General features: G+C 36.0%; 1 protein-coding gene across 7 annotated transcripts in view; it reads right to left on the bottom strand.

The window, feature by feature from the left end:
- Window positions 1-24157, bottom strand: part of HERC2 (HECT and RLD domain containing E3 ubiquitin protein ligase 2) — a 113672-nt gene that overhangs the window by 19985 nt on the left and 69530 nt on the right. For 4 of the 7 annotated variants that reach the window (XM_074858981.1, XM_074858983.1, XM_074858985.1 and 1 more), the window contains 29 exons: window positions 23062-23167; window positions 22791-22882; window positions 22034-22209; window positions 21431-21542; window positions 20395-20476; window positions 20158-20301; window positions 19480-19570; window positions 17882-18059; window positions 17339-17420; window positions 17086-17257; window positions 15893-16037; window positions 14976-15201; window positions 13920-14091; window positions 13162-13348; window positions 12242-12382; window positions 11683-11874; window positions 10610-10763; window positions 9795-9902; window positions 8504-8635; window positions 7828-7986; window positions 7627-7745; window positions 7132-7257; window positions 6065-6220; window positions 5805-5920; window positions 5482-5680; window positions 4065-4279; window positions 3115-3292; window positions 1252-1413; window positions 20-111 (listed from right to left, as the gene is read on the bottom strand). In XM_074858981.1, coding sequence (XP_074715082.1) covers window positions 20-111; window positions 1252-1413; window positions 3115-3292; window positions 4065-4279; window positions 5482-5680; window positions 5805-5920; window positions 6065-6220; window positions 7132-7257; window positions 7627-7745; window positions 7828-7986; window positions 8504-8635; window positions 9795-9902; window positions 10610-10763; window positions 11683-11874; window positions 12242-12382; window positions 13162-13348; window positions 13920-14091; window positions 14976-15201; window positions 15893-16037; window positions 17086-17257; window positions 17339-17420; window positions 17882-18059; window positions 19480-19570; window positions 20158-20301; window positions 20395-20476; window positions 21431-21542; window positions 22034-22209; window positions 22791-22882; window positions 23062-23167 — 4214 coding nt within the window. Of the gene's footprint in view, window positions 1-19; window positions 112-1251; window positions 1414-2844; window positions 3032-3114; window positions 3312-4064; window positions 4280-5481; window positions 5681-5804; window positions 5921-6064; window positions 6221-7131; window positions 7258-7626; window positions 7746-7827; window positions 7987-8503; window positions 8636-9794; window positions 9903-10609; window positions 10764-11682; window positions 11875-12241; window positions 12383-13161; window positions 13349-13919; window positions 14092-14975; window positions 15202-15892; window positions 16038-17085; window positions 17258-17338; window positions 17421-17881; window positions 18060-19479; window positions 19571-20157; window positions 20302-20394; window positions 20477-21430; window positions 21543-22033; window positions 22210-22790; window positions 22883-23061; window positions 23168-24157 lie in introns of those variants that run through there. The other 3 variants (XR_012627569.1, XM_074858984.1, XM_074858987.1) reach the window with 3 other exon arrangements.

Here is a 24157-nt window from a genome sequence, read left to right as displayed (position 1 = left end):
ACTAATACAAATTACTTACCACGTATACACTGCTCCAGATTTCGTAAGAGCCACAGAAAACTGTGATCCACATTCTACTTTAACCACTCCAAGGCCTGTGAGGGAATCAATCTAGGAAAATAATATCAAATGAAATTCAAGTTAATTAAGGAGGCTATAGTTTCATAGACTACACTGTCTTAAGTAAAATATAATGTGCAAGTGTGCTAGGTCTATATGTATATTTATAAATTAAAACGTGTACATAGATCATTTAGCAGAATTCTACTCCTTTCATCTTTCTACCATTTACTACTGAAACATTAAAAAGAAACTCAGATTTGGCAAACCGTTGAAGATCATCTCTATGTTTTGTCAATAGTTACTCAGCAATTGTCCCACAGTAGAAACGGTAAGACTCTTGTCTCCAAATACTCAACATTAATGATCTCTAGCTCATATGACATGGATGTGATTCTGCCTACACAGTAAAAACACTCTAACTTCCATTCCTGTTTATTCTGTGTAGGTCCTTATGTCACTTTACCACCAATTCTACGAGATTAATGATTGATGAAACATGAACAAGCTATTTTCATATTGTGTTACATCATGCAATAAAAAAAAAGTTATTTCAGACAGCCTGGTAGACTTTGTCCATTTGGAAACAGAATGGGGACACGTGTATCCAGGTAATAAAGTGTGATTCTGGACTAAGGATCTAAAATCCACTGTGCATTAGATATACACAGTGACACTCACATATATTTCTCAAACACAAACAATGTTCATCTTCATAACAAGTGCTGGAATTCAAATTAGATGTCTACATGGATTTCATTTGTAACATATTCCAAGTCAACCATGCATTCATATGAAAGGTTTAATATAAAATAAGATTACTTTTTAATTAATTGATACCCCTTTCTGGAATGAAGTTATGACTTCAGTAGTAGTATGGAAATTTATTAAGACATGAAAACATGAAGATTTCTTGGCAAACATAATGTTTTGACAGGAACCAAAATGAAAATGAGAAATACTGCTGGAACCAGCAATGTTCTCCAAAGAAAAAAAACCTTCAAGTGCAACTTTAACAGTCAGCACAAAATTGAAATACTCATCATTGCAGCCTACAAAGTTCATTCTTAACCATCAGAAGAATCCTGATGTCCCAGGATGGGTGAAGTCTGCACATATTGGCAAATCTGTCTTCAGCATTCATCATCAACCTTATGTTTCTAAAACAATAAAAAAATTACATTCAAATACCTTCATTGGTACTTTACAGCCATCACTGCCTCCTCTCCCAAGTTTTCCATAATCTCCATCACCCCAGGACCAGACTGTATCATCATCAGTCAGGCACAATGTCTGTGCATCTCCGCTGCCACAGGCTATGTCAATCACACGGTAGCCTTGGAGAGCTTCCACCTGTAAAGAAATTGCCCATTTTTGTTCACAATAGAAGACTCAGTCATTCAGGTTCAGAAAAGATGACAAACCCAACTTGAAGAGGTATTTCACTGGAACTACAAGTCTGAAACACCACAGGAACAAGCAAATAAAGGCAACTGAAAGGGCTTCACTCTTTTAAAACCAGCAAAATTAAAACTAACTATGTATTTTAAATACTGGATTATTCTTTTTAATTTGTGAACTAGTTATGTGTTTTCTATGAATTGTTTTCCCTGACTTTAGGTAAAAAAACTTAAGGTTATTGAAGACCTTAAGTTGAAATAATTTCAGGCTCTCTGGGTGAGCATTGTACACAGTAAGAAAAAAAAGAGTCTTATTTTCAAATACTCTTTTACTAGTTTACAATTTTCTAGCACTTGCATCACAATCTTAATCAACATCTTTTGAAATGCTGCCATCTAGTGATGAAGTATGGCATTCGGATTCCCGAAGTAAAAGGATGGTGACCCACATAGATTGCATCCTTCCCATTCTCATCCCTACTTGAAATAGATTATAGGTCACACAATCCATCATCCGAAACAGCATGGAACTTCACATACTTCAACTCATCTACAGATTATCTATTCTCATACTAACCAAGAACATGGAGGGGGGAAAGATAGATATATATATATAAAAAGATATATAGGAGAGGTGGGTAGACCTTGGTTTTTTGGGGGCAGGGGAACGAGAATATCTGGGTACAGGTGATAAGGTCCCAAAGTAGACTAGGAATGTATGATACCTCGTCCCACAAATGCAAGAACTGAAAAAAAGTTAACGCTTGTTGTGAATAGAAATATTTGCACAGAGCTATGAATAAAAATAACAAACATTCAGTTTGTTTCAACTAATGTAATCTTATCCTTTGCTGTATTCTCAGCAAGAAAACACAAGTAGCAAAATGAACTCTCATTTCAAAGGCAAGGCAGTTCTCTTAATGTTGCTATTCTAACTTAAAGCTCTTACAGTCTAGTTCACAGGAGTTCGATAGTCTGAATTAAAACTCATCAGCTAATCAGTATACTCATTCTCCCTACATTCCATACCATCCAAGTTCTTAGATTTACCACTGAAGAATCAAATGGAAACAGCTACCTTCTCCATCAATAATTGCTTAATGCAAATTTCTTTAGCAAATAGCAATTAAATACTTCATAATTACTTCGGTTAAATTCTTAATAACTTAGTATATACTTTAGTAATATCTCAGTATTCAGTCATGAGAATTAATAGTATAATTATTATGGCAGAAAAAAAGCAGTTTGCAAGCGACTAAGTGGCTATCACTGTAATCACTGGTATATTTTCCAGGAAGTAAAGAATGAGGGGACTCAGTAGATAAGGAGCTCATTTGTTATTTTCAGTGCAAACTACTTCTGTGAAGGGATGGAATTTACTTACTGGAGGGTGGGATGTTTGATTTGGGGTTTTCTTTAAGTCTTCTCTAAAACAAATTCCTTACAGCTATTTAGTGACATCTAGAAAAGTTTTGCAGCTCCATTTTCATTTTATTCTTCCAATCCATTCCTGTTTTCTAAAGCAACTGTTCATTTCTGACAAATACATGCCACCATTTTGCTCTTTGGTTCTTTATATGCAGAAATGCAAAAAGTTACGCATCAGAAGGTAAGAACTGGACTAAGACTGTATAGAACTCCAAAGGTTTCTTACCAGTTTAGGTTTTAGTTGGTCTTCACTATCTCCATGCCCAAGGCGTCCGTATCTTCCCTTTCCCCATGTAAAAAGGTCTCCTGCAGCTGTAATACATGCGCTGTGTGCTCCCCCAGCAGCAATGTCAACCACTTCTATACCTCTCAGAGATTCAATTACACGAGGACGATCACAAGGGCTGAAATGAAAATATTTGTCTTCACAAAACTTTTAGAATAGACTATTTAAGTTCACCAGTGTATGGAAAGAGGTTTTTTCAATGAGTACAAGGACACCCAAAATAACTGAGTATTTGCTTTTGCTCCGGTTTAATATCCTAAAGATTTGTTTAATTAGTCATTCAGAAATATTTTTAGAGGCCTATAAAAGCTAGAGGTATTTTACTGTATGCTATACTACAGTATTACAGGTAAGCTGAAACTACAAAACCACTTCCATTAAAATCTAGTCAAAGCTAAGCATTTACCCTGGAAAATCAGTCCAATTTAAGATACATTATCAAAATTTCTAGCACAAAATGTACTGTTGCCTCCCATGGACTTCAGCATTCCTCTTTTTTTTTTGATCAGAACACTGTTATCTCGTAACACAACAGAACTTCTCCTTTAATGTACACAACAATGCATGTGGAGATCAGAAGCAGAATGGCAGTTTTGCTCCCTAAAGTGCCTTGAAATTCCACATACCTACAAGACAGATTCCAAAGGAAGGCCACTGGACTTTAGCATCCACAGATATGTTAGAACACAGTATCTAATTACAGAAATCAGAGTAACTGTCTAGCTGAAAAATATTTTGCAGTTCCTCAATTTAAAAATGTACATTTCCACATCACTAAAAAACAACTTCTGCATACAGACAGTACTCATACAACAGTTCAAATACATAGCAACTACAATAAGTATCCATTAATAGTTTTTAAAAATAACATTTCAAAAAGTGTTACTTACCTTCGGTTTCCATGACCAAGTTTACCATCTTCTGCTTCACCCCAAGAATAAACTTCTCCCTCAGAAGACAATGCCAAACAGTGCTTTCCTCCTGAGTTCACTGCAACCTTCTTTATAAACACATGTTGAATGGATTCCAGTAAAGTTGGAGTAGAAACTGACTCTGTTCCTCCAATTCCAAGCCTACCACCTGCTCCATATCCAGTGGCATACAGCTTTAAAGTGAAGAATAAAATTTAATTTTGTTTGCCTCTTGAAGAACATTCACTAGAGCTGTAGAGAAGAATTCTTAATGAATGTATACTGGAATACAGTTAAAGGAAAGCCTGAAAAAACAGTTTCTTACATGCCTCTATACCCTTTTCTGAAAAAGTAAGAAATATTTTGAAATATTTCAGAAAAAAAGGTGAAAATATGGCTACATTCCAGTCAATATGAACTGCCACTGACTTAACAGATTTCATTGTAAAAGTATCATGAAACCACAGCTTTATGTGATAACATTACAAAATCATCTATCACCTATAGCTCTCTTCCAAGCAGCACTATTCTAGTTTTCTTTCTTCTGTGGAGTATACACAGCTAAACAGTTGCTTTTTCCCCTTCCATCCCATAAATACAGCCTTAAGTACTGTTTTTCACTCTCTTTTTGTCTATCTGAAAGTAATTTCTCTCAACAAAATGATGTCAAACAATGTCATTAATCTGTCTTTTACCCTTCTGTGAATCATTAACAAGGATGATACTGACTGCTGAGGAATCAGCAGATACTGTAGTATCTCACTAGATGAATATAACTAGATGAATATTCATCACTAGATGAATATAACTGTTACAAAAAGCTCTAGCTAAAATTCTCGATCACATCCTTAACACAAACTGCCATCTGTATCAAAATAAAAACATTTTCAAATTTGTGAACCTTTTTTTTAGCTCCTATACCTTACACTAAACTTCTGCATGGTGCTCCTTTTCACTCAGGATTTAAGCATCTGCGAATTAGATCCTGCAGTATCTAACTTACGGGCATCTAGCCAACTGTGAACAATCTCAGATTCCCATTATACCTCTCTCCTGTCAGACACACATAATCAGCATCACATTTTACCATCTGTCCTGTTTTCCGGCACTCTGTGAGCACATCACTTGTATTCAGCTTTGTTTTCCAAAATCTGATCACAGTTTTGAATTGAGAACTAAAATACATGTCTTATTTCATGTGCTTAATCCTACAGTACCCTGAATTCCTAGACTGCACTTGCAGAGTTGGTATAGTTCAGTTTCTTTAAAAAAATAAAACTACTACTACTAATAAATCTGTGCTATGCACATTGAATTTAGCGAGGATGAAATATTTCATCCTGAGGATGAAATATTTCAAGGGAGTCTAACAAACAATCATCTACTGTATCCTTACTTTCCCATCAGCAGTCACTGCAAACAGAGTCTGTTCACCACCAATTAATTGCACTGGTCTAAGTGTGGCAAGAGCTTCACATGGAGTTGGGACTTTGACTTTTGCTCCTTCAATCCCACCAAGTTGTCCTCTGTGATTATGACCCCAACCATAAATAGTTCCACTGCCTCCAGCTGAAAGTGTCCAATCATCGGGTCGTCTGTAGAAAATGCAAAACAAATAAAGTTTTAAAAGAGATTTTAAAAGTCACCAAAAGTACAGTTTATCATTGTACAACAATGAAGCAACACAAGACCAAACCAATGACAGTTGAAAGAAATAACCTATTCATCCACTGGACAAGCTGCTCATCCTGTTCTCTCTTAAAGACATCATGGCACTCATGAAGAACATCCATATTTTCATTATCTGCCATTAATTCTCGGATTTTCTTTGCCACCTGTAAAATATTTTGGATTAAACAACATTTCTCAAACTATCAGTTATTCCTATCACAGTTGGCATAAAATACTTGAAACAGTGTATCTTTTTAAGAGAAATATTTTTGTACGTTCCATGACCATTTAAAATAATCCTGCAGTACCTCATCAAGGAAAAGGCGAGGTAACGGTGTCCTTTTATCAAGAGCCACAGCAACCCTGGATGCCATACAGTATCTCCTGAACCAGGCCCATTTGTGCGTCTCTGCACAGCAAGGGAGTGTGTCCAACTCCAGATCGCAAGCAAGAGCCACAAGCACCTGCAGACAATCAAAAACATTTCAGAGATGTATCAAAAATGTGTAATAAAAAGTAATATGCATTTGATGTAGCTGAACAGCTCACAGACCACAAGAGCCCAAACACAGTCTCAAAGACACATGAAGCACAAGGAACATTAAGAGCCATGTTCATTACCCTCACTGATGGGGCAGCATCAAGTGTACCCACACCATCTCACATGGTTATGTATCTAATTTCCAATCCAGAAATTTTCACAAATCCCCTGTGAAAAACACTCCTAATTAACTTTTCTATATTGAATACCATGTGCTGAACTTTTAACCTTCCATTTCTAAACTAAGTCTCCTTCCTACAATTAAATCAATTTTCAATTGATTTTCAATTTGATTCAATTTCAACTCAATGTTACTGATGAAGATTTTGAACAATGGATTCCTTCTTCCCTGTGTAAACTTTTACATATTTTAATAATTTCTTTTCCTTAAGATAGATGAGTCCTCTCAATTTAACTTTTACTACATGGGAGGCTTTTACAGCCTTTTACTCTTGTTGCTCTTCTCTACACTTCCTCAGCCTGTCTATTTTTACTTTGAAGTACAGGATCCAAAACTGAATAGCCTTCCTTTTAAGATATAGATGTAAATAAAATCTTCAGAGTATTTAAATAAAGATATACAACACTGCTATTAGGACAACTCAAAAATCACTTATCAAGAAGTCTGTACTTTCAATATGTTTTTTCTCACCTACCTACCTCTGCCTAGCTAGGTACTCCTTATTCTTTCTTTGCATATTTGATTCTCCTTTTAGGAGTAGTAATCTGATTTTGTCAGAAAGTGCTTCTGATATAGGACTAGGTGAGCTTACCACATCTCACAAAAAATCCAGAATTACACTAATGAATTCTTTCCTGATTGTACTCTATTACCTTAAAGAAAGGGCTGTGGAGCAACTGTTTGCCACCTCTCACAATGGGGTCTTCATAGTCAAACTGTCGCTGCAAAGCTTCTGGAAGACCTTTAACCAAAGCAGCTAAAGCACTCCCTGTGAAACTCTAGAGAAACCACAGAACTGTAAAGTTAGTCTTACTCTGTATTACAAAAAGTACATTCTTTAGATGACCATGACAAAACATTAACAACTTCCCAAACTACAGTTAGCTATGTGAAGTATCCTTTCCATCCATTTCCTAATGCAAAAGTATTTCTGTCACTTTCTGGCAATTCCAAAACCACATCTATACAGTATTGGAATGAGCCATTTTTTTCTAAAATGGAGTACTTTACCAACTTGCAAACCTATGCAGGAAGGCTATTCATTTACACATTTCCTATTTTGCCATTAACAACAAAAATGTTGTACATTTTAATGCTTTCCATACATCTTAATGTGAAAAATGAGGAGAGCATCACTGCCTTCTTACCAAAGCTCGTGTTTCTCCATCATTATCCCCTAAAATTCGGTTGATGTTAATAGACTGGCCAAACTCTGTTGTGAGCAGTTTCCGTAACCTCTGCAAAGCCCACATTCTGTGGCCAGCAGCTAAGGAAACACAAAGAACTTTATTATCTAAAACAATCATTTTAACTTCAAACAAACAGACTTAATTTAAGATTATACCTACCTAAGGCACTCAGTTGAGCACAAGCTGCAAGAGAAGCTGCCAAGCGAGGAACTATACTCCTGTTGGAAGCAAAATTTAAGCGAAAATCCAACAAACACGTAACCAAATCCATTGAGGGACATGAAAGAATGCAACGATCTGAGAGAAGGTCTTTAGGACCTGCAAGAAACATAAAGCAAAAACAAACAAAAAAAAAGGTGGCAAAGATTTGTCCTCAGACTGAAATAAGAACTGAACATAGGCAGGATTTAGCTGACCAAACACAGCAGTCAAGTGCCAGTCTGCATCTGAATTGTTCCATTCCACCTCCCTCTGAAGGGATTGGAAGAAAGAGGGAATCATGTTCATTACATAACTGACCCAATTCCAAAACAGATGCATTTAATAAAAGAAAAATTTCAGATGAATTGTGTCTCGAAAGCATCCTTTCTTCACTGATGAAGAGGCAAACTAGAGTGATTACAAAATATTTTTATCTCTTCCTCATGTACAAGTGCACCTCTCAGGACTTTGTTGAAAATGTTTCCGAAGTATGAATGAAAATGTTTTCTTAGTATGAACGTAAATGAACTATTGAACTTTGGCATGTAAATATCATGAAGTAAATGCAACTGCAAAAAACAGACAAGGAAATCACTCTCTTGCCCTTTGGTAAACATCATATATGATACCTTACCTGCAGCTGGCATGATAGGGTAAACAGTGAATCGCCATCCCCATCCATTCACAGAGCCATCACTGATGAATTTCCACTTTAGTTCATCCCCTGGAATTCGCAATTCACTAGACCAGTCTGACCACTCACGACCTGTTACAGCAGGTAATATGAACATATTCATCTGTACTGTCTGAGCCAATATGCAAGCCACTCATCAAAAGCAACTTCACTCCATGGTCATATATTATAAACATCACATAAACACATTCAAGAAAAAAAGCTATGTAAAGCACATATACGTAACTATAAAGATGTTACATTAATGAAACTTAAGTAAGTCTTAAACAGATCAATTAGCACTGTTAACAGATATCCCCAGTACTTTTAATACCATATTCGAAAGACAATTATGAGATCTTACTAAAATCCTTTGTCCTATTTTCAAATTATCTTTTTATATTACAAAAATATATAACAACATATACATTAAATAAAGCTTTACAGCTTTTTCCAACCAGGAATCCAATCAGAAATATCACAATAATGAAACATATGTGCATCTGAAACAGTCTGGGGGAAAACGGGTCAACAGTAAAAGCCCACATCACGACTGCTCAGAAATGTTATTAAGCACAGGCAGTAACTACTGAGACCCTTGCACATGATGTAATGTATGGGTAGTTTCACGGTAAAATTTAATGAGATTGAAAATATTCCTCTAAAATCTACTGCAAATTAATAGTACTTAAAAATTAAATCAGAGATAACAGGATAAAAGATGTGAAGATTTCATGTAGTGTCACATACATAGGCCAGAGCAGGAAACAGAAAGAGAGCGAGTCTAGATATTATTTTAGGCATTCAACAGCAGAAGAGCATTTGTCTTGACTGTATGAAAACTCAAATTTCCATAAGTATGACTTGAAAAAGAAAAAAGCTAACAAAAGAATCCTTTTCCAAATGTATTCCAATTTGTTAAAATATACTTTAATTATACAGAAATTTAGAGATATTGGCAGGGGTGCTAAACACTGATTTTTTTTTTACACTCTGTTCCTAGGAAGAGCGTGACAACACACTCTTCTGAGAGATTCTCTATATTCAAAGATGCCAGATCACTCTTACACGTCTGTGTCTAGATGCTATATATTTTTTTATTTTAAAACAGAGTATCAATTTACATAGTTTTTCCTCTTTTTTTTATTGGCATATCCCTCACAATAAGTCAGTCACAGACAGTGGTACATTTCATTCAACTTTTAACAGTAAATTACACAAGACATCTTTGAAAAGCACTAGTTCTCATAACCTGATCGGACGGAAACAATTCTGTTGACACCATCCATTATGGTGAGTGGATCATGACGCCGCTCTGTAGAACACTGGCGATCAAATTCTACCCTCAGTCCCTCAGCACCTAAACAGCAACAAAGAGTTTACACATTTCTACACAGCAATCAATACCACAAACAAATGCAGTATTTTAGAAATTCACATGAAATCAAACACAGTTGGTTGGAAGCCACAGCACTCATTAATAAAAATAATTTCCTTTGGTTTAATGACATTATCTGTCTGCAATTTCTTCTCTTTGAAAGGCTTACATCATAGCAAGCTCATGTGAGCAGGGGCTAGCAGACAGAAGACTATATTCAGAACATTCCAAACTAAAGTTGCAACAGACAAAGTGTCTATTTACAGTTAAGGCAAATAGCTCTTTGTTGACTGTACCTTTTGATAAGTACCAGGTAACATACTGAAGGAAGTATTAAATTAAAAGACAGAGTTAAAACAAAAAAGCATTTCCCAAATGCTCAAGACTAGAAGGTAGGTGTTCAGTTACTGACCCTGAAAAAGACTCAGTCCTTCTCAGCTTCGTAACTGAACGGAAAACAGCAGTGACATACAGCTGCAGTCATAGCCAGTGGGCCCAAAAAAGCACATTTCACAGGATCAAGATATTCATGCAGCATTTAAGTGTTTTAATAAATACTTTATTACAGCAACAGGATACATAAAATGGCTTTTAAAATAGTACACATTTCTGCAAGCTAAGGAAAAAGTTTATGCATGCAGGCTTGAAATTAACTGAATTTTAGTAATCTGACTTTAATAATCCTATACCTGGTATTTTAACTGTGCCACTAGAAGATGTATCATCAGTATATGGATGGCTGCTTTCCACCACAACTGGTTGCGAAGAGAGGCGACCACTTTGTGAATCAGTTGCTACATCTTCTAGTTCAGTAACACACAGCTCCAACAACATATCAGCAACCTAAGAAAAACATACACTTTACAAAAAGTTTGATTAGTCCAAGAAATCTATGCCAACTACCATTCTTCCCAAATTTAAAATAAATGAATCCATCACTTGTTTTCTGAATTCTGATTCATAAACCATCACATTAATTCAAAAATACTTTTTTCATGTTGTTAAAGCTAGAAAAATTCCTTAAACTAAAAGTCAATGCGTTGTTACTCATTAGAAAAAAATATTTGACGGGTAAAGCTACAAGAAACATTAAACAACTTTCAGTTCATTACTGTAAGCAGATATTCTATAAATAATTTATGATTTGTAACATTCTTTCACATAGCTGCTGGTATCCAATATCACAGCATTTATTAATTCTGCCTGTCAGTTGTCCCAGAAAAAAACACACCAATGGATACTTTGTAAATAATTAGAAACTTCAATGAATCAAATGTAAATTTTAAAAATTAAGAAGAATTACTGTATCATTAACAATATATTAAAAACATTTTTAGCTAGCAATGATGACTGCATCAATTTGAGAAGTAAACCCAGGTGCAAAACAAAACCAACGTGGAAGTTTCTAAACTAACACTCCACAAATCCAGGAAACAGGGCTTGGTTAAATTCAGCTTCATTCCGATAACAACAGTCACTTCTCCAATACATACATACAGTTCATTAAGCTTCTATTTTAGTATCTAATTTCATCATGACAAATCGAGAAAATAGTCTATTACTGACATTTGTAGCACACGCATGTATTCATGTTATGTTACCTTTAAAATCATAAAGGTTCACATGCATTTAAGTTCAAATCAAATTTTCATGCTTATTAAGTTTCCCAGTATGCTGAACTGCACTTCAAATACAAGAAAAAATTCTAGTACACTTCTAATAAAAAGGACAAATTTAAAATGCAACAGAAACAAAACCTGACCTGTGGGTAAGCTGTGCCCATACCAGACAGCACAGCCGAAAGAACATCTCTTCCCTTTTCACCTGCTCGATTGGACACAGCAAGCTTTAGCAGGTCAACCATGACTCGCGTGTCATCTGGTACTAAGAGACTAGTAAACTCATCCAAGTACTGTGGTTCTGGGCCAGATACTTTACTTTGACTTTCTACATCCTAAAAAAAAAAAAGTTGCAGAAATATTTAGACAGTGAAGATGAAAAATATTCATTGAATCTGAACAAGTTAACTTGTCTGAAGAAGTTTAAAGGTATTTTAAAACTCAATTCATAAATCTGGGATTATAAGGCCCCCAAATTAACCTACTGTTAAATCCATTTCTCAACTGAAAAAGGTTTCCTAAAACTAACCTCCTTTAATGTCAGACAAAAAAAATTTAAAAAAGAAAAGTCCCTCTGTCTTTGGATAGATTTTTTAAAATGCAGTAATTTACAGAATAACTTTGAAAGCACAAAAAAAGCAAAACTGCTTGATAAAAGCATGGTAAGGACTTAGATTTTAAGGAAGGTATTGACAACATTACTTCTTTGGTTTTTGTCATGGTTTCTGCAATGATACTGGCAGCTCCAGGATCATCTGTGACTGGAATGAAAGGACGGGAAGAGGCAGCAGCAGCCGAGGGAGTTACTGCAGACGGTGTCACAGCATCTTCTGAAGAAACAACCTAGCCAAAACAAATAACTAAGAAAAGCTGCAACAAGATACTGTAAGATCTTTAAGAGTCTAATTATTTACTAGAAGGGCTTATGTTCAAATACAGCAGCAAATGAAAAACAGCCATAAATTCAAAACCAACAGATTTGCTCCCTGTATTTTTAACTTCTATTTACATTCCTAGCACAGCAAACCAGGCAACACCCCCCCAATACCAGCTGCTACAAAAACATACAATAAAACATCAGTGCCTGCAGGAAAGCATACAATGTAGAAAAGCCCTAACAATACATGTTAAACTGATAGTTTGTTAAAGGAAAAGATCTCTTCAGTAGTAAGCCTTTTCTTTTTTCTGCTTCCGTTAGCAGATGGGAATCAACAGTAGAATTCTGTCAGGCCCTTCTGTCTACATTAGTTGAAATAAGTTTACAATTACATTTTATTAAATAATGATCAAATATTCCCTTAGTCTTGACTTTCTTTTTTTTTGAAAGATCACTCCTGTAAAATGGACTTAGTATCTGGTCAAATGGTTAATATTTTCATGTTAACTCTAAAATACTACTAGAAATCATCACAAATGCATTTAAATGACAGAGTGCATTCTGAAATTTCAAAACTGATTTCACACTAAATGTTAGTTTTTCCAAATTCAACATATGCAGAGTACCCACTCCTGAAATTAGAGCATGAAAGAACTGTTTAATCTCTGCTATATCAACCTAGATGAGACAATATTTTTCAGTTTTATTGTTAAATGCTGATGGAAAAATGAATCTGACACCTTACCTCCCCTCTCCTATCCTGCCAAGGGTTTGGGCTCAGCCTCTCTTCTATATCTCCTACAAGCATGCATTCATCTCCATTTGCAGGGCTTCCTGTAGAAGTAGCATCTGATGGGGGGGCTGGCGATGAAGAAGGACATTCTACTGGTGCAATCATACTTGCAGGCATCAATGCTCCAACAACTGCATCCCTGAAATCATTTACGACAGATTAACATGAACCTAATTACAGCCCCTTGTTGAACTTAGAAAAAGTCATATTAGCTTGTCTTAATAAAATAAGGAAAGTTTTCCAAGCTCTGGAATTTAGAGTAGTTTATCTCCATTCTCCTTCGGGCCTGACACTTAAAATACTGTGTTTCAGGGCCACTATTTTACGTGAGTTTCTCTTCATAAATTTTAGCACAAATACTCTGTTGTCTACCAACAACAAGGAGGGCATTGTAAAGTTTTATTGTTCTTTCCACCCTGTCCCCCACTGCTTGCTCCATATCATCTATCATGACTGACTTACACTTTTACATGATTTACTTGAGAATTTCTAAATAAACAGTTTTTTTCCCCAGGCACTGGAAGCTTCTGTAAAGAAAACTAACAGCATAAACCTAACATCGACATCAAAAGAAAATTTAAACAAAGCTTAGGCCTATCCTGAGAAGTTCAAACTTGTGAAACAATTTACACCTGACTCAAGAGACCCTAAGAGATGGTAAGCTATGTCATCTTTTGCTCTGCAAAAGACAAGAATGTTTGCATGCCTACCTGGCATACATGATTTGTAATGCCATCAGTATATGAGACAATGCCTGTTGTTTGGCAACATTCCCATCAAGCGATAGGAGAATCTTAGCGAGGGAAGGACGATTTGGCTTGGAACTGTTTGCCCCACTAATTTTGTTACTGGCAGCAGAAGAATCTGCATCTGAAGGAACACCTGGAGCAAGAGGAAAAAAAAGAAGGCAAGCATTTTTTAATGGTGTAATATATAACTGGAACTGATTTATCTAATTTCTTGTTGAAACAGAAAGATGACTCTAAAACTAACTCCACAGTAGATTCTTAAACTGCAGTGCCTACAGTTACAACATTGAAGTCAATACTGAGGCTTTTCAGCAAGCGCTTTTATAAAATAGTCTTCCACCCTTTTACTTACACACGAAGATTAAAGTAATACAGATATAAGTATTTGGTGATCAGCATCTAAATCAGGTTTTATTTACAAAGAAATTTCTCAAATGGCAAGAGCGTTAAGTACTCTTAAAAATACTAATCAAATAAATTATATATGTAGTTCTTGCTCTTTTTTAAATACATTGTCTTGTTCATGGAAAAGCTTAATTAGCAAAATGTTTGGTGCTTTTACATTCAACACAAAACATTGCTGTTTTGCCACCCTAATTCTTAAGTCACCTACCTTAGAAACAAAAGGTAACGGTAGCATCAAGAATTGTAGCAAGAGGTTACATGTAAGACCACCAATACTACAGTAGCATCCATCTACCATTACGTCCATAAAGCTCTATCCTATATTAAAGACAAAGTCTCTGGAACATTTGATAAAGCATCTTGCATTTTGATTTCCTGAAGAACAATAAAAGTTCAAACTAATGCTACTTCTGAAAAATTCCTTTACCACTTCCACCTTCAGAAAGAGGTTTTGTTGGGTTTTCTTTTTTAGAGATGTGTAGGTTTTTTGTTGGTTTGTGGTAGACTTTTTGAAAGACATTTTTCTTTTTGCACTCTTCTAGCACATATCAAACCACATACACAACTAACTCTCCAATGGCATTAAAAAAAAGTACAGTAATAAATACCAACCAAGATAAGAAGCACCTAAAGGGTCCCTCGCTGTCTGGAAAAGTACTGGTTCATGAACAGATGGTGTAGCTACATCCACTGTTGTCCATGCTACACTGTGGGAAGACCCACAAGCAACCCGAGTGATCTTCTGGCCTTCCAAGCCCTGGACAAGAGTGGGCTTCCTATTGACTGTAGTAGTTCCATTGCCTTGTTGCCCATGGTCATTGTCACCCCAAGCATAAACCTGCCAGTAAACATTTCCACATATTATTTTGCTTCACTGGTTGCCTCATTTAACTTTTTTCTTAAAAATTCCTAAAAAAGCATCTTGGCAATTTGTATTATTCATCTAGGACACTTTAGAGAGCCTATTGCTGTGTCTTTCTTTTTCCCCATTAAATAATGCAGGCATTATTGTACATTAAAAGGAAAAAAAAAAATCAAAGCAGCACTTTATCAGATGATTCATAAGTTATTGCCAATTCATAAATCATCAGTTGATTCATAAATTAATCAGTGTTCACAGTGAACAGTAAGTTAGAAAAATTAGCTGCACAGTAATTAGATTGGGGGTCTGAATCAATAAAATGACAATGTTGGATCACAGCAGAAAAATCTGTCCAGAACTGTAACTGCTTTTGCATTTCAAGAGTGAGAAGCAGGAAACTGATGATGAGATACTACATAAAGTAGAAAAATATTACAAAAGCTACTACAACAACATTTAAACTCTAATAATAATATGAAAGCTAATATATTTTAAATTACGATAATGCTTATATTTATTCAGAACTTTAAATGGAATAAAAAGTTCTAATGATACTTATTTGCTTTTTAACCAGCACTGATGCTTTTACACTCTTCTTCCTCAACAGTTTAGTTTATTCCTTTCTGGATCAAGGGAAAATGGGAAAGGTAGGTGATACACAACGTACCTGTCCAGTGTCAGTAACCGCTAGACAATGGAGTGCACCTACAGCCACATGCACAATTTTTTTACCCCTCAGTCCTTCCACAACTTGTGGCTTTCGTACATGTACATCTGTGCCATGGCCTAGCCTGAAGTAGTCACCCTTACCCCTGCAACAGATAATAAACATAAAATTCAAAACAATTATATTGTTTACACATCCCTCTGTCAATGCAGCTTTCCAAATCAAAACCATTCTTAAAGACTGTCAAATTTCCTTTCCTCTTACTCGTTCCGTCACTACAAAAAAAGAATTTAAAGACAGGGGAATGCGACAGAGAAAAATAGTTTGCAGTGGCCACACTGAGAAATGACATCTCTGCTAAAAGCTTTTGTCCCTTTTTATAAGCTTCTGCTATTCTTAAAACATAAGTTTTGTGCACTTCGTATCATTCATCAATTGCTGACAAATAATACAACAAAAATTATCACTTTAAGACAGCTTTGACATACATCAAACAGGTCACAGTCTTATTACACAAGGATGGGGTAAAACCATCTGGTCAGAGCTCTGAAGCTGATCTGCCATACATGCTCTGAAATTTTACAGAAATGTTTATAAACTAAAAAAAAGGTGTTTGTGTTCAAAACCAAGGAGAAGCCTCAGACAAACAGAAAAATCAAAAGCGTTTCTGAATAACTCTCAGTGATCAGCTTATATGAGTTCTTGCTTCGAGGAACCATTACTGACAACTCAGTGGCCTCCCAAGCAGCAATGAGCTCTGTAGAGATCCTGTGTTTCCAAGGAAATTCTTCCCACCTCCTCTGAACTTTAGCTTATTCCTTAGTCTACTATATCCTTACTCACAGTCTCTGCTTTAGCTGTGCACCACATACTGCAAACTGATTCTCAGGTTCTCTTTTTCCCACTCCACTCCAACAAGCTCCATTGCTCTCAAGAGAGGCAATGATCTTCCACTTCCTCCACTAATTCAGTAAGACCCAGGCATCCTAATAGAGTACAATACACAATGGAGCATGCTACAAGACAGGGTGTTAGAGTAATAGAACAGAACACAGGCTGTCTCAAAGAGCCATCAATTTAAAAGAGGAAGCACACAAACAAGGCACAGATGGAGTTAAGACAGTCAAACAGCAATAAATACAACACATACTTAGCAATTACTTTGTTAATGCTTTCTGGCAAATGTAACATACCATGTCCATACCACTCCTGACTTGGTCAGTGCCAATGAGAACTGCGCACCACACTCAATTTGACAAACGCCTTGGCCATTCAGTCTCTCAATGTTCTGAGGAATGTTGCATCCTTCACTTCCTCCTCGGCCCAGTTTTCCAAAATCACCATCACCCCAAGAAAACACCAAACCTAACAAACACCAAACTGCAGGTCAAACAATGATCACAGTATTTCCATGGGCTAGAAAGCTCTGAAACAAGATATTCCTACCTTCATCTGTCAAAGCAAGAGTCTGAGCATCTCTGCTTCCACAAGCAACCTGAATGACTCTGTGGCCAAGGAGCACTTTAACCTACAAAACAGAAAAAGCAAGCAAGGCATTTCAAAGAAACTATGTTTTAAAACCTTACAGACATTTTCAAGCTCTTATGACTGATCTTCTTCATTGGCCCAGTCTGAGCCATGCCATTTAGCAAAGGATTATCAAGCCTTCCTCACTCAGGATCCAACATCGCTCAATGACAGTAGTAGCTTCCAGCTACATATCAAAGTAGATGCAGGACACGAATGTTCAAAACAGCACTAGCCATTTCACATCATTTCCCAAGAAAAAGAGACTGGATCTTTTTGGTCTTTCTGAAATAGCTTGCCTTTTATTAGAGGTATGTGTACCAAAACCTGATTTAGATCACTCCAAAATTACGTCTTCATACTGCTTTCATGGTTTTTGGCTTTACTTTAGCTTTATTTTATCATTTATTAAACACACACACACATTCACATTTCATCAGAGACAAGAAACATTTATTTTACCATCTTGGGCTTCAGCTGGGTGGTATTATCTCCATGTCCTAGCCTTCCGTATTCTCCAAGACCCCACGTATACAGTTCACCACTAGAGGTAATGGCAGCACTGTGGGAACTGCCACAAGCAATATCACGGATGCGTTTGGTTTTCAATGCTTCTATCAATCTGGGTTTATCACAGTTCCTAGAAAAAAAATGAGTAAAGAATTCATTGTGTTAACTATGAAAGAGTCGCACAATGTACTCCAACCTTCATAATCCAAAAAGTTTTGTGCACTAACAGTAATCTAAAATAAGATGCAACATTATGATTCCAAGACGTATTCTTTAGTAGCACCATAAATCTAAAGTTTACACTATTTTAATGTACTTCAAAGTTTATTTAAAGAAATATTTTATGAATACACTGCAAAACTTAGGTGACAAAGCCAAAATACCAAAGTGATGAATCAATTAAAAAGTGTGTAATACAAAGTGAAAACTGATATCCTGTCACTGCCCACAGTTGAGCTGTGGACACAGTGTCAGATAGCAAGATTAAGAGAGGACACTCCCATACCAACTTTGCTCTTTACAAGAGAGAAATTAGAACTGGAATTTACTGTTAGGCTTCTATGAGTGTACTGGAAACTTTTACTATTCATATTATTAAAATATTCTCTAAATTCAGGGAAGAGTTTCAAGTCAAGGTTTTCTAATTTTGACTATGTATCAGAGTCACTATTAATGTTTTATAAAATTATGCATGGCCTCTGCAAAATTTGCTCCCATGAGTTCCAAGTCTCACTTTTAATAAAATTACAGAAAGCATGAGACAGTCGAACAATAAGCAACACTGATCTAATCTAGACTTCCCTTTTCATTGATCTGACACACATACGCCTAACGAACATTTATTTGTTGTCACATACTAACCATCTGAGTCGGGCACTGTCATTTTTTACGTATTCTGAGCAGGTCTTCAAAATATACCAGAATGACAAACAACGATTTCCCCATGGGCTATGTTTATCTTTTTTTTTGTTTTTCCTTTCAAAACATTGTACTGTGGTGCATACAAAGAAAAATCCTGAGACAATTCAGATTTTCCTCAAAGCTGTCGTGTGGAGAATTAAATTATGTATTACTGAAAAGTGGAAGAAACCTATTTCCGGCTAACAAGTTTGGGAACAGAAGCCTAAAGAAAAGGGTTACAAAGTACTCTGTCAGGCTTACATTACAAACCGGTACAGCTCAGGAGTGTAAAACCGCTATGGTTTTACACCTCAAGGCACCTCTGTAAACCTTACCATACAAGAGTAACCAAAAACTCTACGTCCAGAAGTGTGCCATTTCATCAGTGACATTCAAAAATACTATTAAAGACTTTATCCACTAAGTATTTTCCAAGTATTATATTAACTGAATGCTTCTTTTTTAAATGACTGAAGACTGCTACAAATGCTGCACCATAAACTGACATACACTGCTGAAAAAAAAAAATCTTTTCACAACACAGTTTTTTATTCCAGTTGTATTAAAAATCCTGTCATTGTCAATAGTGGTGGTCAGCTGTGCTGTAACATATTGTCTTACTGAAATACAGACAAATTTGGTATACTTACATTCGACTGAAGTGGCCAAGTTTTCCATCATCTCCTTCACCCCACGAAAATACCTTTCCGTCAACAGTTAATGCCATAGCATGCCGGCCACCTAGAAGCGTAAAGAAAAAGTTAAATTTTCAAGCTTTCAAGCAGACAGCAGGTCTAGCAAAAGTATCAGAACTTTGGCACTGCTGTACTTCTACAATGTAATTGTGCAAGCCTCTCAAGCCAACACACATTGTTTCTTTTCTTTGGCTTTTATGTGATTTAATTTAGAACACAAAACTTTTGTTAAGAGTAGGCTTCCTGGCACATTTAAAAAAATGAAATAATCACTCAACTTGCTATTTTCAATGCTGCAAGAAAAAAAGAAAAAAACAAGCCCACCATTTAGCAATACTCAAAAATGAAAACACTTTCTTTGGATCAGACTGAAGAACTATTCAGAAGTTACCAAATTTAACTTCCAGCAAGTAAGAAACCATGTATGGTCTAAATTCATAGATTTTAATAACAGAACCATTAGCTCTAATCTGTCAGTTTATGCAACAGAATTTAGTAACCTGTATTTGTTTTAAAAAAATTTAAATATATCAGATATGATGAGGCATCACAGCACCCAAGAAAATTGCAAAGCAACTATTTTCAGGCTTAATATGTTATGATTATGTATGTAAGAGTAGCAATAGTCAGTACCTGAGTGAACAGCCACCTTCTTTACGACATAGTTACTAAGAGCTGTAATCTGGCGGGGAATAGGCACAGTTCCACTAGATATTCCTAAACCCAGCCTTCCATTTGTGGCTTCTCCACAGGCATATACTTTACCCTCTACAGTCACTAAAATGAAGGAAAAGAAGTTTGAAACACCATTAATGTTTCACAACTGGAAATCTGTTTCTGCCCTTTAATTATATTTTAAACTCACATTACCTGCAAAAAGGCTTTTGGATCCTCCAGCTACTTGTACAACATTCAAAGCAGACAGGGTTTCAGAAAAGGAAGGGACCTTTATCTAGAGCAGACAGAAAATAAAAATCATTACATTTTAAAGTTCTATGCTTTAAAAAGAAGAGCTATTCTTAAGTGAGAAACCAGTTAATCTAACAGGTACATTTTTTTTTTTAAATATATGAAACTCCCCATGTTATTCAGACACTTCACACATAACAGTTAATATCTACCAGGCAAAAGACAGTAACTAAGAAAAAGTATTTAATAATGAAACCATCATAAATACAAAACCTGAGAAAAAATTAAATGTGATATAAACAAAGACTTTCCTTACAGTAAAGTTTTCCTGAGAAAGCCAAAAAATACAGTAATGGTTAACTTTTTGTTTCTTGAAAGACACTCTAAGGATACAATAGTATACATTTATTTTACCACAAAGAAATGCTCTGTTTATATACTTTTCAGATTAACGATCTCTTAAATAGATTAAACATTTGCCATGTATCTCCCATCTTGCACTGTATTAAAAATTATGTATAAATGGCTGCAATTGGGACTGAAATTCCTCTCGAATTAGACTGAATTGCAATCAAGTTACACCAATCAAAACATTTGAAGTCATCTTTTTTTTTTTCTATGATTGCACCAGCTCAAGGTAGAAAAGTTCACCAATATCTTAATTTCATGCATGCAAACTCAAAAGGAACAGAATACATATAGAGCGCTACATTTAGAACAATTAGTTCACTATCATCTAAAACAAATGATTCAGCAGCTACTAAAAATCAAACTGGATTTCAGAGTTACAACCAAAATGCAAATTTTCTCCAATTTTCCATCAAGCACAGAGATACACGTCTTAACAGTAAAAAGACATTAAAACCTACTCTTCGCAGCTTTTGATAAACTGTAAAATTCTGATTGAATTTGAATTAATTTTGAGTTGTGTGAGACTTGTACATTTTATTTTTAGCTGTTTCTATTTTGTAGTGAAGTATGAAAACAACAAACATACCTTGGAACCTTTTAGTCCTCCCAGTTGGTCTTTGTCATTCAGTCCCCAAACAAAAACTTTGGTTCTTATTGTAGCTGCTGATTCGAGTCCAGCTGCCTTCTTTCTAACAAGACTGAACGTATTTTGAAAAAAACAAAGTCAGTTTAGCAACATGCATGTTATAGCACAGGCACCTTTTTACTGTATTACAGATTTTACAGTTTGGAACAGTTTCAGTACTCAAACTACACCACCACAGTTAATTGGTGGCTATAACAAATAAAAACAAAACAAAAACCCAGAATGTTTTGTTGAGCAGTAGTAAATATACTTGTGCCACATACCAAATATAAACACATCAAGCTTTTAGCTAGGTTTTCAACTCCAAGTATACTGCAGAAGCAGAAGAGTTGTACAAAATGCTACCACCTTACCAGTGTGATAATCTTGAAGAAGTTATCAACAAATGACCTACTTACAATTCTGACAAACTTAAGATAATGATTTCTCTTTACTACCATTCAACCTAATTAAGTTGCTCTTCTTACAAAAATCTCCTGAATTATAGGAATATATAGACACTAAGGTTCTTTACCACTTCCTCCCACCCCTGCAGTTACCTACCTCCCGGTGTTAGCTTTATCATCCTCCTCTTCCTCATTATCAGAAGCAAGGAAAGGGACTGCAGCCAAATCTTCATCCTCTGCACGTATACGTCCCAGTATGCTGAGGCCATGTATTTTGCAATCAATCCCAGAGCTCCTGCACTGCTTGATTGCAATCTCAATATATCTGTGGTACTAAGAAGAAAAAACTGAATCGCCATCTTTTGGGTCCTATATAACTTTATAAAACATAGGAAAAAAATCTGGAACTTTGCTTGACTTTGTCACCTTAACAAAATGAATCTGTAACTTTAAATATCTGGCTTTTCAGCCCTACGTAATTCATACTTTAAGATAAACATATGGCCTCGTTAATTTGAGAACGTTTTCACTTCCAATCTTCTAAAAATTCATTATGCATTCCTCCTTGCTGTTACTGAAAAAGATCAGAACTACTATCCAAAATAAGCTGTATCACCCACTAAAATTTTCCCCAAATTTAAGTTTATTGGGATGTCTGCTTGGTTCATAAGTACATTAATTTACATCAAAAACCCCTAAAATTTCTTTACTACTAACGCTATAATAGACTTACACTGGGATTACGGTAAAACTCATCAGGATCATTAACTTCAGTAAACTGCCAGAAATAGTGTTAATTTAAAGGAAAAGAAAATACCATGCTTTAGTAATCACAACAGTGCTTTTCATTCATCTCTTGCAGCAAAACATTCTTCTGTTGCATACAAGAGTAATTCTCCACAAACTTCACTTACTTCTGTACAATCACTGAGAAGAGGCACTGTGGTGTCTGTAGGATTTATATTGATTGTCTTTAGCTCTATAAGGTTATTTAAGGAATTCCCCCCTAGAAAACAAAACATGGAAAGAAGAACATTTTAAGATATGGTGTGTTTCATAAACAGGCACTATGCATATTAAATAGATGACTACATTAACTGAAACCAGATAAATAGACCTACTGTTGAATGTACCAAAAAAAAAAAAAAAAATGTTTTTCAGACTTCTCAGAGAACATACACATACCTGAAACTACAACTAAAGAGGGCATATAACTGCTGTCCGCAGGGTCCACTATCATCTTTAGTCTGTGAACAAGAACATCTGGAAAAATCTCCAAGCGAATCCAGTGCTAGGGGAAACACAGAATTTCATTTTCCGATATTGTTAGGACCACCATATGGTTAACAAGAACAAATGTGTGCTGTTTTTGAAGAAAACATGAAAAACATTTGTGAATGGTACACAACAGCTGCAGTGCATGGCAACTGGCCAAAGGAAAATGACCCTGTGAACTTCTCGCCTGTCCAACCTTCAAATACAAGAGAAACAGTTGCAGCAAATGATTTATTCCACTAAAGAGCAACACCACTGAGAAGACTGAGAAAGTACAATACCACTGGAGGTCAAGAAATGGGACATAATGTAAATGTTTGGTTACAGTCTGTAGACAACCCGAAGGAAGGGTACTTGGCAATACTCTCAGCACAGCCACCAACAGAGCATCAAAACTCACTGGACAGAAGCCTAGCTGAAAATCCCAGTGCCTAAGCTGGCCACAAAGCAGTGCTACACGCCAATAAAACTGGCCAACCATAAACTACGGAAGAATACTTTTTGTAAATGATCTGCACACAGGAGTTGAATGTACATTAAGCAAGTTTGCTGATGACACCAGGAGGAGCTGTGTACTCCCTCGAGGGTAGAGAGGCCTTATGGAGAAACCTGGGTAGATTAGAGAGCTAGGCAATCACCAACCATATGAAATTTAACAAAAGTAAATGCCAGATTCTTCACCTGGAATGGGGTAATCCTGCTTATACATATAAATTGGGGGACAAGAGACTGGAGAACAACCCCACAGAAATAAATCTGGGGGTTTGGATTGATGGCAAGTTGAATATGAGTCAGCAGTGTGCCCTGGCACCAAAAGGGCCAAGCATGTCCTGGGGTGCATCAAGCACAGCACAGCCAGCCAGTTGAGGGAGGTGATTGTCCCGCTCTACACTGCACTGGTGTGGCCTCACCTTGAGCATGGCGTGCAGTTTTGGGCACCTCAATAGAAGGACATCAAACTGTGGCCATATGAGGGCAACCAAGATGGTTAAATGTCTCAAGGACA

This window comes from Strix uralensis, chromosome 2 (genome assembly GCF_047716275.1).
Source record: "Strix uralensis isolate ZFMK-TIS-50842 chromosome 2, bStrUra1, whole genome shotgun sequence".
In the NCBI taxonomy this organism is placed as follows: Eukaryota; Metazoa; Chordata; class Aves; order Strigiformes; family Strigidae; genus Strix; species Strix uralensis.
The sequence above is the reverse complement of the archived record's forward strand: the minus strand, read 5'-3'. Positions and strand labels throughout refer to the sequence as shown.